This window comes from Ranitomeya imitator, chromosome 3 (genome assembly GCF_032444005.1).
Source record: "Ranitomeya imitator isolate aRanImi1 chromosome 3, aRanImi1.pri, whole genome shotgun sequence".
Lineage (NCBI taxonomy): Eukaryota > Metazoa > Chordata > Amphibia > Anura > Dendrobatidae > Ranitomeya > Ranitomeya imitator.
In genome coordinates, this window is record NC_091284.1 from 835,517,031 (window position 1) to 835,532,815 (window position 15,785).

At 54.9% G+C, this 15,785-nt stretch overlaps 1 protein-coding gene across 2 annotated transcripts in view; it reads left to right on the plus strand.

Moving 5' to 3' along the window:
• The window catches only part of NUMA1 (nuclear mitotic apparatus protein 1), a 69,050-nt gene that overhangs the window by 39,324 nt on the left and 13,941 nt on the right, over positions 1–15,785 (plus strand). For both annotated transcript variants that reach the window (XM_069759517.1, XM_069759518.1), the window contains exons 6-14: positions 2,365–2,445; positions 2,512–2,602; positions 3,556–3,685; positions 4,980–5,137; positions 5,290–5,404; positions 5,665–5,782; positions 11,166–11,306; positions 11,772–11,885; positions 12,020–15,646. In XM_069759517.1, coding sequence (XP_069615618.1) covers positions 2,365–2,445; positions 2,512–2,602; positions 3,556–3,685; positions 4,980–5,137; positions 5,290–5,404; positions 5,665–5,782; positions 11,166–11,306; positions 11,772–11,885; positions 12,020–15,646 — 4,575 coding nt within the window. The remainder of the gene's footprint in view (positions 1–2,364; positions 2,446–2,511; positions 2,603–3,555; positions 3,686–4,979; positions 5,138–5,289; positions 5,405–5,664; positions 5,783–11,165; positions 11,307–11,771; positions 11,886–12,019; positions 15,647–15,785) is intronic.

Below are 15,785 nucleotides of genomic sequence, written 5' to 3' on the forward strand. Positions count from 1 at the left end.
GTGTGCAGATAACCATATAGTATCAGGACCACCAGGTGGCGCTGTGCTCTATAGTGTGCAGATAACCATATAGTATCAGGACCACCAGGTGGCGCTGTGCTCTATAGTGTGCAGATAACCACATAGTATCAGGACCACCAGGTGGCGCTGTGCTCTGTAGTGTGCAGATATCCACATAGTATCAGGACCACCAGGTGGCGCTGTGCTCTATAGTGTGCAGATATCCACATAGTATCAGGACCACCAGGTGGCGCTGTGCTCTATAGTGTGCAGATATCCACATAGTATCAGGACCACCAGGTGGCGCTGTGCTCTATAGTGTGCAGATATCCACATAGTATCAGGACCACCAGGTGGCGCTGTGCTCTATAGTGTGCAGATAACCACATAGTATCAGGACCACCAGGTGGCGCTGTGCTCTATAGTGTGCAGATAACCACATAGTATCAGGACCACCAGGTGGCGCTGTGCTCTATAGTGTGCAGATATCCACATAGTATCAGGACCACCAGGTGGCGCTGTGCTCTATAGTGTGCAGATAACCACATAGTATCAGGACCACCAGGGGGCGCTGTGCTCTGTAGTGTGCAGATATCCACATAGTATCAGGACCACCAGGTGGCGCTGTGCTCTATAGTGTGCAGATAACCACATAGTATCAGGACCACCAGGTGACGCTGTGCTCTATAGTGTGCAGATATCCACATAGTATCAGGACCACCAGGTGGCGCTGTGCTCTATAGTGTGCAGATATCCACATAGTATCAGGACCACCAGGTGGCGCTGTGCTCTGTAGTGTGCAGATAACCACATAGTATCAGGACCACCAGGTGGCGCTGTGCTCTGTAGTGTGCAGATATCCACATAGTATCAGGACCACCAGGGGGCGCTGTGCTCTATAGTGTGCAGATATCCACATAGTATCAGGACCACCAGGTGGCGCTGTGCTCTGTAGTGTGCAGATATCCACATAGTATCAGGACCACCAGGTGGCGCTGTGCTCTGTAGTGTGCAGATATCCACATAGTATCAGGACCACCAGGTGGCGCTGTGCTCTATAGTGTGCAGATATCCACATAGTATCAGGACCACCAGGTGGCGCTGTGCTCTGTAGTGTGCAGATAACCACATAGTATCAGGACCACCAGGTGGCGCTGTGCTCTGTAGTGTGCAGATATCCACATAGTATCAGGACCACCAGGTGGCGCTGTGCTCTATAGTGTGCAGATATCCACATAGTATCAGGACCACCAGGTGACGCTGTGCTCTATAGTGTGCAGATATCCACATAGTATCAGGACCACCAGGTGGCGCTGTGCTCTATAGTGAGCAGATAACCACATAGTATCAGGACCACCAGGTGGCGCTGTGCTCTATAGTGTGCAGATATCCACATAGTATCAGGACCACCAGGTGGCGCTGTGCTCTATAGTGTGTAGATATCCACATAGTATCAGGACCACCAGGTGGCGCTGTGCTCTATAGTGTGCAGATATCCACATAGTATCAGGACCACCAGGGGGCGCTGTGCTCTATAGTGTGCAGATAACCACATAGTATCAGGACCACCAGGTGGCGCTGTGCTCTATAGTGTGCAGATAACCACATAGTATCAGGACCACCAGGAGGCGCTGTGCTCTATAGTGTGCAGATAACCACATAGTATCAGGACCACCAGGTGGCGCTGTGCTCTATAGTGTGCAGATATCCACATAGTATCAGGACCACCAGGTGGCGCTGTGCTCTATAGTGTGCAGATAACCACATAGTATCAGGACCACCAGGTGGCGCTGTGCTCTATAGTGTGCAGATATCCACATAGTATCAGGACCACCAGGTGGCGCTGTGCTCTATAGTGTGCAGATAACCACATAGTATCAGGACCACCAGGTGGCGCTGTGCTCTGTAGTGTGCAGATAACCATATAGTATCAGGACCACCAGGTGGCGCTGTGCTCTATAGTGTGCAGATAACCATATAGTATCAGGACCACCAGGTGGCGCTGTGCTCTATAGTGTGCAGATAACCACATAGTATCAGGACCACCAGGTGGCGCTGTGCTCTGTAGTGTGCAGATATCCACATAGTATCAGGACCACCAGGTGGCGCTGTGCTCTATAGTGTGCAGATATCCACATAGTATCAGGACCACCAGGTGGCGCTGTGCTCTATAGTGTGCAGATATCCACATAGTATCAGGACCACCAGGTGGCGCTGTGCTCTATAGTGTGCAGATAACCACATAGTATCAGGACCACCAGGTGGCGCTGTGCTCTATAGTGTGCAGGTATCCACATAGTATCAGGACCACCAGGTGGCGCTGTGCTCCGGACTGAGTAGCACTGACTGTCGCCTTCTCTGCAGGTCATTGTTCTTCTTTTCTACGTCTCCAATATGAAGAGTAAGGACGCTCAGGAGTGGGAGACGTTCGATCACAAGACGCAGGTGAGTCGCTGTCCCTGTACAGAGGGGTGAGTGCGAGCTGATGCTAACGCCCGTGTTCTCCCACAGACTGCGCTCGCCTCCATCCTGAGATTTGTGCTGGATAATGAAGACGATCTGTCCCTGGATGATAAACTGATCACCTTCCTGCAGAGAAAAGGTACGAGGGGGCGGTGGCATGTATGGCATTGTATGGAGCAGGGTAGATGAGCGCAGGGCTCGTGAGTCAGGTGATCTGCAGCCCCATTATATGATCTGCAGCCCCATTATATGATCTGCAGCCCCATTATATGATCTGCAGCCCCATTATAGGAGTCTGGTGATCTGCAGCCCCATTATATCAGTCAGGTGATCTGCAGCCCCATGTAAACCCCAGATTGATGAGTGGTGAAGCCAACGTCCTGGCGGAGCGGTCTGCCCTCTGCTGTGTCCGCTGATGATACCTGGAGGAAGGTTATCTGCACCTTGCATGTTGCTTAACCCCTTCCTGACAGCATGCACGCTGTGTAGTGCAGTCAGTACTTCTGATTAGCCGTGTACATGCAGCTTTCCATCTCTGATCACGGCATTTAATGGCATCATTGTGTAATCTTCCAGATGCCTTTGAACCGCCTGAGATGAGATGGTAGGGTGCCGGTGTGTGTGGCCATTACTACCGGGGGTCTGCCAGTGGCTCGTGGGGCGTCCTTAATGATATAAAGCACTGCAGTATGTGGCACAAGGGATGGTTCATGTCCCCTGGGCGGGCCCAAAAATAAAGTGTAGGCTAAAGGTAAAAAAGCTTCAAACAAGAAGATATAAAAGTTACTCCACCGCTTTCGCCAACAAAACATTAAAGAAATGTAAAAGGTTAAACCTATTCGTTGTCTCCCCGCGTCCCTGACAGTCCGACCTACCAAATATCCGTCTATCCCCTGCGATTTTCAGCCGCGGCCCCGTCCCCCATACGGTGTCCTGCTAACCCTGATCTATCACACTTGCTGCACTCCCAGGATACGTGGCAGAACTATGCTTCGGGTCTTAGAGTATTTCTTTATTTTTTGCCCTGTAGCTGCTCTTGTTATCTGTTCCTCCGTGTCTGTGACTTTGTGTTGTCCTCTCTCCCCCGAGCAGAGCGGGTCCTTTCCTCCGGTGACAGCGCCTCCAGCTCCGATGAGACCATGTCCCCCAATGTGACCGCTAGGAAGGCACAGGTGCGATTCCTGGAGCTGCACCGCGTTGCCTCATCGTCCACCATGAAAAGGTAATATTCCCTGTTTAATATTCGCCCGTATAGTTAAAGGGATCCTGTCATCAGATTTGCCCTGGTCAAACTACAAGCAGCACAAATCAGGCGGTGGCTGAGTAATGGCAACTGGATGTTTGCGGGAATTTCAGAGAAAACATGCCTTAAAAAGCTGTCCGAGCACGATGGGTCTCCTCCGGCACCAAGGCCGGCACCTGACTGCTCTACCCACTTGATCACTTGAGTATTCCCTGAAACCTGCGGTACTGGCAGCAAGAATCTGATGACCGGTTCCCTATCATGATGTCTCGCTCGGCCCTTGGTGTCTCCTGTCCTGTAATGACGTCTCGCTCGGCCCTTGGTCTCTTCTGTCCTGTAATGACGTCTCGCTCGGCCCTTGGTCTCTCATGTCCTGTAATGTCGTCTCGCTCGGCCCTTGGTCTCTCCTGTCTTGTAATGACGTCTCGCTCGGCCCTTGGTCTCTCCTGTCCTCTGATGACGTCTCGCTCGGCCCTTGGTCTCTCCTGTCCTGTAATGATGTCTCGCTCGGCCCTTGGTCTCTCCTGTCCTCTGATGATGTCTCGCTCTGCCCTTGGTCTCTCCTGTCCTGTAATGACATCTTGCTCTGCCCTTGGTCTCTCCTGTCCTCTGATGGCGTGTCGCTCAGCCCTTGGTCTCTCCTGTCCTCTGATGACGTCTCACTCTGCCCTTGATCTCCTGTCCTGTAATGACGTCTCGCTCGGCCCTTGGTCTCTCCTGTCCTGTAATGATGTCTCGCTCGGCCCTTGGTCTCTCCTGTCCTCTGATGACGTCTCGCTCGGCCCTTGGTCTCTCCTGTCCTCTGATGATGTCTCGCTCGGCCCTTGGTCTCTCCTGTCCTCTGATGATGTCTCGCTCGGCCCTTGGTCTCCTGTCCTGTAATGATGTCTCACTCGGCCTTGGTCTCTCCTGTCCTGTAATGATGTCTCGCTCGGCCCTTGGCCTCTCCTGTCCTCTGATGACGTCTCGCTCGGCCCTTGGTCTCTCCTGTCCTCTGATGATGTCTCGCTCGGCCCTTGGTCTCTCCTGTCCTCTGATGATGTCTCGCTCGGTCCTTGGTCTCTCCTGTCCTGTAATGACGTCTCGCTCTGCCCTTGGTCTCTCCTGTCCTGTAATGACGTCTCGCTCCGCCCTTGGTCTCTCCTGTCCTCTGATGGCGTGTTGCTCTGCCCTTGGTCTCAATCTGCCCTTGGTCTCTCCTGTCCTGTAATGACGTTTCGCTCGGTCCTTGTTCTCTCCTGTCCTGTAATTACGTCTCTCCTGTCCTCTGCAGTTTTCCCCTGGACTCTCCGTCCTCTCCTATGAGCGAGGTGCTGCACATGCCGCAGTTCCAGATTCGGAGGCTCCGGAAGCAGCTCATCGAGGGACGAGACTTGCGGGATGAACTGGAACTCGAGCTCTCAGAGACTAAAAAGCGGATGGCAGAAAAAGGTAAATCATGGAGGAGCCTCAGGAGGGCGCCATTGTATGTCCTGTATGTGAGAAGTTTAAGATCACAGTGTCCATGTTGTATCACTTATTGCTGCCTCCTTACCATGATCGGCTGTGAGATACCGACACCCGTGTTCCTTTGTCATTTCCAGAAGCGCAAATTTACCTTATGCAGCAGCGAATTGAGCGTCTGATGCTCCTGAACGAGAAGCAAGAGGATCAGCAGGAGCCGCACGAGATGGAGGAGCTGCGGGAGAAGAATGAGAGGTGAGGCGATGGCCTCTGGTCCTGACCCATTAGCTCCACCGTGCCGACTGTCATCCTTTTGTATTAATATGTGTGTCTCGTAAGACCAGGCCTCATAGAGCGAGGTCCATGACAAATGTCAGAGCTGCGTAAATGCAGAAACAAATAATAATAATAATAATAAAAAGTACGTTCTTAACGACCAAGCAACGCTGGTCATTAATAGGTTAATGTCATGGGATCCAGGTATATAGTGTTCACTGTACGTCTCTGTCCATCAGCCTCATGATTCGCCTCCGGGACACCCTGAAGCAATGTCAGGACTTAAAGACGGACCGGATCCAGCTGGAGAGGAAGAACGACCAACTCTCCGAGGAGCACAGAGACCTCTCCTACAAGGTGAGCTCCTCGTCCCCCACTAGAAGGAATGTTACTGATCTGCAACCATCTTATTCTTTAACATGAGGGTCTATCACTTTGCTCCTCCGTTACGTGCCAGAGCTGTGAGATCGTTGTCTGGGCTCCTTCGTTACGTGCCGGAGCTGTGAGATCGTTGTCTGGGCTCCTCCGTTACGTGCCGGAGCTGTGAGATCGTTGTCTGGGCTCCTCCGTTACGTGCCGGATCTGTGAGATCGCTGTCTGGGCTCCTCCGTTATGTCCCGTAGCTGTGAGATCGTTGTGTGGGCTCCTCAGTTACGTGCCGGAGCTGTGAGATCGTTGTCTGGGCTCCTCCGTTACGTCCCGCAGCTGTGAGATCGTTGTGTGGGCTCCTCAGTTACGTGCCGGAGCTGTGAGATCGTTGTGTGGGCTCCTCAGTTACGTGCGGGGGCTGTGAGATCGGTGTCTAAGCTCCTCCGTTACGTGCCGGAGCTGTGAGATCGTTGTGTGGGCTTCTCCGTTACGTGCCGGAGCTGTGAGATCGTTGTCTGGGCTCCTCCGTTACGTGCCGGAGCTGTGAGATCGTTGTCTGGGCTCCTCCGTTACGTGCTGGAGCTGTGAGATCGCTGTCTGGGCTCCTCCGTTATTTGCCAGAGCTGTGGGATCGTTGTCTGGGCTCCTCCGTTACGTGCCGGAGCTGTGAGATCGTTGTCTGGGCTCCTCCGTTACGTGCCGGAGCTGTGGGATCGTTGTCTGGGCTCCTCCGTTATTTGCCGGAGCTGTGAGATCGTTGTCTTGGCTCCTCCGTTACGTGCTGGAGCTGTGGGGATCGTTGTCTGGGCTCCTCCGTTACGTGCCGGAGCTGTGAGATCGTTGTCTGGGCTCCTCCGTTACGTGCCGGAGCTGTGAGATCGTTGTCTGGGCTCCTCTGTTACATGCCGGATCTGTGAGATCGCTGTCTGGGCTCCTCCGTTACGTCCCGTAGCTGTGAGATCGTTGTGTGGGCTCCTCCGTTACGTGCCGGAGCTGTGAGATCGTTGTCTGGGCTCCTCCGTTACGTGCCGGAGCTGTGGGATCGTTGTCTGGGCTCCTCCGTTATTTGCCGGAGCTGTGGGATCGTTGTCTGGGCTCCTCCGTTACCTGCTGGAGCTGTGGGGATCGTTGTCTGGGCTCCTCCGTTACGTGCCGGAGCTGTGGGATCGTTGTCTGGGCTCCTCCGTTACGTGCCGGGGCTGTGAGATCATTGTGTGGGCTCCTCCGTTACGTGCCGGAGCTGTGAGATCGTTGTCTTGGCTCCTCCGTTACGTGCTGGAGCTGTGGGGATCTTTGCCTGGGCTCCTCCGTTACGTGCCGGAGCTGTGGGGATCGTTGTCTGGGCTTCTCCGTTACGTGCCGGAGCTGTGAGATCGTTGTCTGGGCTCCTCCGTTATTTGCCGGAGCTGTGAGATCGTTGTCTGGGCTCCTCCGTTATTTGCCGGAGCTGTGAGATCGTTGTCTTGGCTCCTCCATTACGTGCTGGAGCTGTGGGGATCGTTGTCTGGGCTCCTCCGTTACGTGCCGGAGCTGTAGGATCGTTGTCTGGGCTCCTCCGTTATTTGCCGGAGCTGTGAGATCGTTGTCTTGGCTCCTCCGTTACGTGCTGGAGCTGTGGGGATCGTTGTCTGGGCTCCTCCGTTACGTGCCGGAGCTGTGAGATCGTTGTCTGGGCTCCTCCGTTACGTGCCGGAGCTGTGAGATCGTTGTCTGGGCTCCTTCGTTACGTGCCGGAGCTGTGAGATCGTTGTCTGGGCTCCTCCGTTACATGCCGGATCTGTGAGATCGCTGTCTGGGCTCCTCCGTTACGTCCCGTAGCTGTGGGATCGTTGTCTGGGCTCCTCCGTTATTTGCCGGAGCTGTGAGATCGTTGTCTGGGCTCCTCCGTTACGTGCCGGAGCTGTGGGATCGTTGTCTGGGCTCCTCCGTTATTTGCCGGAGCTGTGAGATCGTTGTCTTGGCTCCTCCGTTACGTGCTGGAGCTGTGGGGATCGTTGTCTGGGCTCCTCCGTTACGTGCCGGAGCTGTGAGATCGTTGTCTGGGCTCCTCCGTTACGTGCCGGAGCTGTGAGATCGTTGTCTGGGCTCCTCTGTTACATGCCGGATCTGTGAGATCGCTGTCTGGGCTCCTCCGTTACGTCCCGTAGCTGTGAGATCGTTGTGTGGGCTCCTCCGTTACGTCCCGTAGCTGTGAGATCGTTGTGTGGGCTCCTCCGTTACGTGCCGGAGCTGTGAGATCGTTGTCTGGGCTCCTCCGTTACGTGCCGGAGCTGTGGGATCGTTGTCTGGGCTCCTCCGTTATTTGCCGGAGCTGTGGGATCGTTGTCTGGGCTCCTCCGTTACCTGCTGGAGCTGTGGGGATCGTTGTCTGGGCTCCTCCGTTACGTGCCGGAGCTGTGGGATCGTTGTCTGGGCTCCTCCGTTACGTGCCGGGGCTGTGAGATCATTGTGTGGGCTCCTCCGTTACGTGCCGGAGCTGTGAGATCGTTGTCTTGGCTCCTCCGTTACGTGCTGGAGCTGTGGGGATCTTTGCCTGGGCTCCTCCGTTACGTGCCGGAGCTGTGGGGATCGTTGTCTGGGCTTCTCCGTTACGTGCCGGAGCTGTGAGATCGTTGTCTGGGCTCCTCCGTTATTTGCCGGAGCTGTGAGATCGTTGTCTGGGCTCCTCCGTTATTTGCCGGAGCTGTGAGATCGTTGTCTTGGCTCCTCCATTACGTGCTGGAGCTGTGGGGATCGTTGTCTGGGCTCCTCCGTTACGTGCCGGAGCTGTAGGATCGTTGTCTGGGCTCCTCCGTTATTTGCCGGAGCTGTGAGATCGTTGTCTTGGCTCCTCCGTTACGTGCTGGAGCTGTGGGGATCGTTGTCTGGGCTCCTCCGTTACGTGCCGGAGCTGTGAGATCGTTGTCTGGGCTCCTCCGTTACGTGCCGGAGCTGTGAGATCGTTGTCTGGGCTCCTTCGTTACGTGCCGGAGCTGTGAGATCGTTGTCTGGGCTCCTCCGTTACATGCCGGATCTGTGAGATCGCTGTCTGGGCTCCTCCGTTACGTCCCGTAGCTGTGGGATCGTTGTCTGGGCTCCTCCGTTATTTGCCGGAGCTGTGAGATCGTTGTCTGGGCTCCTCCGTTACGTGCCGGAGCTGTGGGATCGTTGTCTTGGCTCCTCCGTTATTTGCCGGAGCTGTGAGATCGTTGTCTTGGCTCCTCCGTTACGTGCTAGAGCTGTGGGGATCGTTGTCTGGGCTCCTCCGTTACGTGCCGGAGCTGTGGGATCGTTGTCTGGGCTCCTCCGTTACGTGCCGGGGCTGTGAGATCATTGTGTGGGCGCCTCCGTTACGTGCCGGAGCTGTGGGATCGTTGTCTGGGCTCCTCCGTTATTTGACGGAGCTGTGAGATCGTTGTCTTGGCTCCTCCGTTACGTGCTGGAGCTGTGGGGATCGTTGTCTGGGCTCCTCCGTTACGTGCCAGAGCTGTGAGATCGTTGTCTTGGCTCCTCCGTTACGTGCCAGAGCTGTGAGATCGTTGTCTGGGCTCCTCCGTTACGTGCCGGAGCTGTGAGATCGTTGTCTGGGCTCCTCCGTTACGTGCCAGAGCTGTGAGATCGTTGTCTGGGCTCCTTCGTTACGTGCCGGATCTGTGAGATCGCTGTCTGGGCTCCTCCGTTACGTCCCGTAGCTGTGAGATCGTTGTGTGGGCTCCTCAGTTACGTGCCGGAGCTGTGAGATCGTTGTCTGGGCTCCTCCGTTACGTCCCGTACTGTGAGATCGTTGTGTGGGCTCCTCAGTTACGTGCCGGAGCTGTGAGATCGTTGTCTGGGCTCCTCCGTTACGTGCCGGAGCTGTGAGATCGCTGTCTGGGCTCCTCCGTTACGTCCCGTAGCTGTGAGATCGTTGTGTGGGCTCCTCAGTTACGTGCCGGAGCTGTGAGATCGTTGTCTGGGCTCCTCCGTTACGTGCGGGGGCTGTGAGATCGTTGTTTGGGCTCCTCCGTTACGTGCCGGAGCTGTGAGATCGTTGTCTGGGCTCCTCCGTTACATGCCGGATCTGTGAGATCGCTGTCTGGGCTCCTCCGTTACGTCCCGTAGCTGTGAGATCGTTGTGTGGGCTCCTCCGTTACGTGCCGGAGCTGTGAGATCGTTGTCTGGGCTCCTCCGTTACGTGCCGGAGCTGTGAGATCGTTGTCTGGGCTCCTCCGTTACGTGCGGGGGCTGTGAGATCGTTGTTTGGGCTCCTCCGTTACGTGCCGGAGCTGTGAGATCGTTGTCTGGGCTCCTCCGTTACGTGCGGGGGCTGTGAGATCGTTGTTTGGGCTCCTCCGTTACGTGCCGGAGCTGTGAGATCGTTGTCTGGGCTCCTCCGTTACGTGCGGGGGCTGTGAGATCGTTGTCTGGGCTCCTCCGTTACGTGCGGGGGCTGTGAGATCGTTGTCTGGGCTCCTCCGTTACGTGCGGGAGCTGTGAGATCGTTGTCTGGGCTCCTCCGTTACGTGCCGGAGCTGTGAGATCGTTGTCTGGGCTCCTCCGTTACGTGCCGGAGCTGTGAGATCGTTGTCTGGGCTCCTCCGTTACGTGCCGGAGCTGTGAGATCGTTGTCTGGGCTCCTCCGTTACGTGCGGGGGCTGTGAGATCGTTGTTTGGGCTCCTCCGTTACGTGCCGGAGCTGTGAGATCGTTGTCTGGGCTCCTCCGTTACGTGCCGGAGCTGTGAGATCGTTGTCTGGGCTCCTCCGTTACGTGCGGGGGCTGTGAGATCGTTGTCTGGGCTCCTCCGTTACATGCCGGATCTGTGAGATCGCTGTCTGGGCTCCTCCGTTACGTCCCGTAGCTGTGAGATCGTTGTCTGGGCTCCTCCGTTACGTGCGGGGGCTGTGAGATCGTTGTCTGGGCTCCTCCGTTACGTGCGGGGGCTGTGAGATCGTTGTCTGGGCTCCTCCGTTACGTGCGGGAGCTGTGAGATCGTTGTCTGGGCTCCTCCGTTACGTGCCGGAGCTGTGAGATCGTTGTCTGGGTTCCTCCGTTACGTGCGGGGGCTGTGAAATCGTTGTCTGGGCTCCTCCATTAGTCATCCAGCAGCCAGGCTACATTATTGATAGTCTTGTAGTGGGAGCGTTGGGTCGCAGTGTTTTGCTTTCCGCCTGCTTGGCGCTCTGTGCTGAACGGATCTCCTCAGTGGACCGAGACCCCAATGACGTTATGACACGGTCTGGGGGGCTCGACGTAACCGTGTAGTAGGAGTATCCCCCTTAGATGATTAGCTTTTGTCTTTAATCCTAGATTAGATCCAGGCAGTGAGCAGTGCGGGTCCTGTCCGGGGGGCCGCGCTCTCCTCCTGTCGGGGGGGGCATCTTGTACTGCGCTGACATTTGCGATCTCTCCAGGTGCGGGACTTTTCTGGTCGCTTAGCTGAGCTGCAGGAGGCTCTGAATGAAACCACTGAGGAGCACGAGGCGTCGGTGGCCGGGTGGCAGAAGCAGCAGAATCGTCTGGAGTCCGAGCTGAACTTGGCAATAACCGAGAAGGTAAAATACTGTGATGTGACTCATACTGCTCACAGGTGGTCGCCCGAGTTGTCACATTAATATTTCCTTTTCTTGTACATGTGGGTGGTGTTTTTATAACCCCATTGCTAAATTGTGCCAGGGATTCTCATTGTGAATCCACATTGAAAATCTGCAGCATATGATTCCATCCACAGTCTCCTCCTTATCGGAGCCGAGCCCGGTACTGGCGAATGCTGCGTGCTCGTGTATGGAGACCACGTCTCATGTCATTATGGCACAGAGGGACTGTGACCTATACCAGCTGCTTCTTCACAGCTCATCTGTGTCAGTCATGGCTTCCTGGGCACGTCACCAAGAATCTACGCAGCTGCAGGCTGAATACAGGCGCTCTGACCAGAGAGAGCAGTACAAAGCAATGGCTCCTTTTGTCATTTCCACAGTCTTGTACTTTTATGCTTTTTTTTTTCTCCCCCCCTTTTACAGAAAAGTCTGGAGGAACGAAACCAGATTCTTCAAGAAAAAATCTCAATGTTGGAAGATCAACTGAAGAAGATGGGAGAAATCGAGAAAGGGGAGAGATTGGGGGATGTCCTCAAGGTATGACCTATTGCATGCATGATGGAAGGGGTGGTGGGACGAGTGAAGCTGGGTGCACACTTATGTCCTCATCCTGGGATATTGCTGTTCGCTGACCTTCTTTTTTTTTTTCTTTTTTTTTTTTTTTTTTTTAGCTGGAAAATTTAAAGCAAGAAGTTGTCTCTCTAAACACCAAATCTTCCGAGCTTGAAGCTCAGATCTCCAACTTGGAAGAGGAGAAGAAGGTGGCCAGGGCGGACGCCGAGGCACAGAGGTCACGCTTCGAATCTGAGAAGATACAGCTCCAGGACATTGTCACCAACCTGCAGACGTCCTTGTCGGAGATCACCTTCCAGAAGGAGAAGCAGGACCAGGACGCCCGGCGCCAGGAGGAGATGCTCACCTGTCAGATCACCACCCTGAAGCTGGAAATCTCCAAGCTGAAGGTGTCCGTGACGCGGAAGGAACAGGAGCTTTCTGGTCTCCAGGCGGAAGTGGAAGAGGAGAGGAGGCAGAGAGGACAACTGGAGCTCGTCCTGCAGAAGCAAGAGGAGTCCTCGAAAAAGAGCATCGCAGAACTCAGCCATCAGGTCGAACATCTCGGCAGCACGCTAAGGCAGACGGAAGGAAAACTGCTGGAGATAAATGAGCAGCTGGGACTCAACACCCAACAGATGCTCAGTCTACAGCAGGAGCGGGATAAATGTGCTGACGAGAGGGACTCCACCATCACCATGCTCAACGAGTATAAGAAGGCCAAGGAGGAAGAAGTGACCGCCCTGGGGAAGACGTGCCAGGCCTTACAAGGCGATCACCAAGCCGGTGTGGTAGCGGTGGAAGAGCTGAAGAAGGAGAAAGCCGAGCTGGCCCTGAAAGTGCAGGAGCTGGATGCCACCATTCTGGACCTGCTCGCCAAATGTCACAACCTGGACGCAGAGAACGACGCACAGGACAAGTCTCACGCGGCTTCTCTGGAGGCGCTGAAAACGCAGATCTCCGAAAAAGAGGCGCAGATGAAAATCTACCAGCAGAAAGTGTCCCGGATGGAGCTGGTGGGCAAAGAAAACGCAGAAATGAAAGAACAACTCCTGTCCCTGAAGGAAATGTTGGAAAAGGAGAGAGAAACGTCTGCTTCGCTAGAGAGCGAGCGGAAGAGAAGCGCTGAGCTGGAAGGAAAAGTGAAAAGCTTACGGGAACGACGAGACCAGGCCATCGCTACGCTCGACAAGGAGAAATCTGCCGTTGCAAAACTCGAATCTCGGGTCACACAACTAGGAGAAGAACTGAGAGCAAAAACTGAGAGCCTGCAGGAGAAGCTGTCCGAATCGTCTGCTGCCACCCGACAGCGAGAGGACCAAATCGACAAACTGAAAAAGGAAATGTGCTCGTGGAAAGAGCGAGCCGACAGCTCCCGCCAGGTGGAAGCGCGCGCCCAAAGCTTGAAAAAAGAGCACGACGAGGTCTGTCAGCAGCTGGCGAACGAGAGGTTGAAGGTATCAAGTATAGAAGCCGCCAACTCCGCGCAGCTGGATCAGGTGCGTCGCCTGGAGTCCGAGCTGTCAGCAGCCAAGGCTCAGCTCGAAGAGAAGGAAGCGCAGGAGCAGAAGCTGCTTCATACCATCCGCTCCACCGAGGAGAAGCTGCGCTCAGCTCAGCAGGAGGACGCAGAACACGTCTCCCAGCTGGAAATGACCTGCAGCAACAAAGTGCAGGAGCTTCAGGCCCTCTCCAACGAGTTTTCTGCTGAGAAGCAAAAAGTGGCAGATTTACAGGCCGAATTAAAGCGTCTGGAAGAACAGAAATCTGAGAAGATCGCGGCTTTGGAGTCCAAAATAAGTTCAATGAGAAAAGCAAGGACGCAGAGTGAACAATCCCTCCGGGAACTGTCCGCAGACTTGGAGGATAAGAAAGCGTGCATCAGAGAGGCCAACGAGAAGCATCAGCAGGAGCTTCTCCGGAGAGAGGACGAGCATCGCTGCCTGGCAGGAGAGCGTGATAAAGTCCTACGAGAGCTTAAGACCGAGCAGGAGGCCAAGCAGGAGGCCGAGGCCCAGCTCCAAAAATACATGGACAGCCACAAAAACGAGTTCTCCGCTCTACAGAACGAACTGTCGCGCTCTCTCGATCTGATCGCACTTAAGGAGAGCGAGCTGGAGAGACTGACCAAGGAAGTGGCCTCCAGGGAGGAAGAAATCCAGCAGGGAAAACGCCACGCAGACGGCCTCACAAAGGAGGTCGACGTCTTAAAAAAACGCTCCGACTCTCAGGACGAGGAGATCAAACACTATATCCAAAAGGTGAAGGCCGCGGAGACTGAGACTAACAGCATGAAAGCTGCGCTCCCTGGAATACACGGACAGGTTACACGTTTGGAACAAGAGGTTCAGAGTAAAGTGAGAGAAGTGGCTTCTGTGCAGCAGCAGTACCAGGCGACTGTTGGCGAAGTGCAAGCTCTTCAGTCTAGGATTGCAGAGCTGGAGAGCAGATGCAGCGGGCTGGAAGACGCAGTAAATGCCGCTCGTAAGGAAGCAGCCGAAGCAAAAACCAATGCATCCGAAAAGGCTTCGGCATCTGAGCAGCATCAAAAGGGAATGCAGACGCTGGCCGCGGAGGTGCAGCAGGAGCGGCAGAGGACCCTCGAGCTCTCGAAGCAGCTAGATGAGTCTCGAGCTTTGCAAACGGAGACCGAAGCTTCTTTGGAAGCTTTGAAGAAAGAGCTGTTCCATAAAGTTCAAGAATTAGAGCAAAGCCAGAAAACATCGAGTGAATCGAGCCGAGAGCTGTCTAGTGCCCGCTCTGCAGCTCAGGAATACGAGAAGGAGCTGTCTGAAACCAAGGAGCAAGCTGCCCACCATCAGAATGAAGCGGAGAGCAAGATGGAGCAGATCAAAAGTCTGCAGAAGGAGCTGAGTGACATGGCTACCAAGCTGACCAGCAGTGAGCGCAGCTCCGGAGAAGCCAAGGAGCTTCTCGTCAGAGAGTCTAGTCGGAGCAGTGAGCTTGCAGAGCAGCTGAGGACAGTCCAGGAAAAGCTGGAAGCGTCTTCCAAGGAACTTCTTGACAAGCAAGCTGCCATCCAAAGTGTTACAGCAGAGGCGTCATCCTACCAAGATGAAGCCGGAAAGCAAAGGTCAACTGTCGAGGAGCTTCAGAAGACCCTCTTGTCCTACCAGACAAGTACCGCAAATCTGGAGAAGGATATAAAGACCTGGCAGGAGAAGTTCAGCCAGAAGGAGGCAGAGATGTCCGGCGTCCAGCACCAGCTCCAGGAACTGGAGTCCATTCAAAGCCTCTACCAAGAAATGAAGGCCGAGCAGAGTCGGCGGGAAAGCCAACACCAGGAGGAACGTCTGCAAAACCAGACTATGGCGGAGAGTTTACAGCGGGAGCTGGAGAAAAGCAAAGTGGAGGCGGCATCCGTATTATCCCTGAGAGGAGCCCTGGAGCAGAAGGAGAAGATGTTGGAGACTCTGCAGAAGGAGATGAAGGATCATCGGGAGCAGATCGCTTCGCTGCAGGAGGAGATCAAGCTCCAGACAGGAGAGAATGAGACCCTGTCCCAGGCCTATGAGCAGGAGGTGAAGAAGGTGCAGACAGAACTGTCCGAGATGGCCAAGAAGCACACGCAGGAACTGGAGACGCTGCGGCTGCAGTATGAGAAGAAGGCCTCCGAAGGCGAGGGGCAGCTGCAGGACCTCAGCCGCAAGTACGAGCACGCCAAAGCCCAGATCCTGGATGAGCGGCAGAAGCTCCAGGAGGAGAAGCAGAAACTGCTGACTCAGGTATCCTGCTCCTTCTTGTGAGTCCTTGCGCTCACACCCTGTGTCGCACACACCAGGGCCACCATAACTCTCAGCATGCCCTGCACGGGGGCCGCAGGCTACGAACCACTGCTACAGACAGACAATGTGGCTGCCTTTC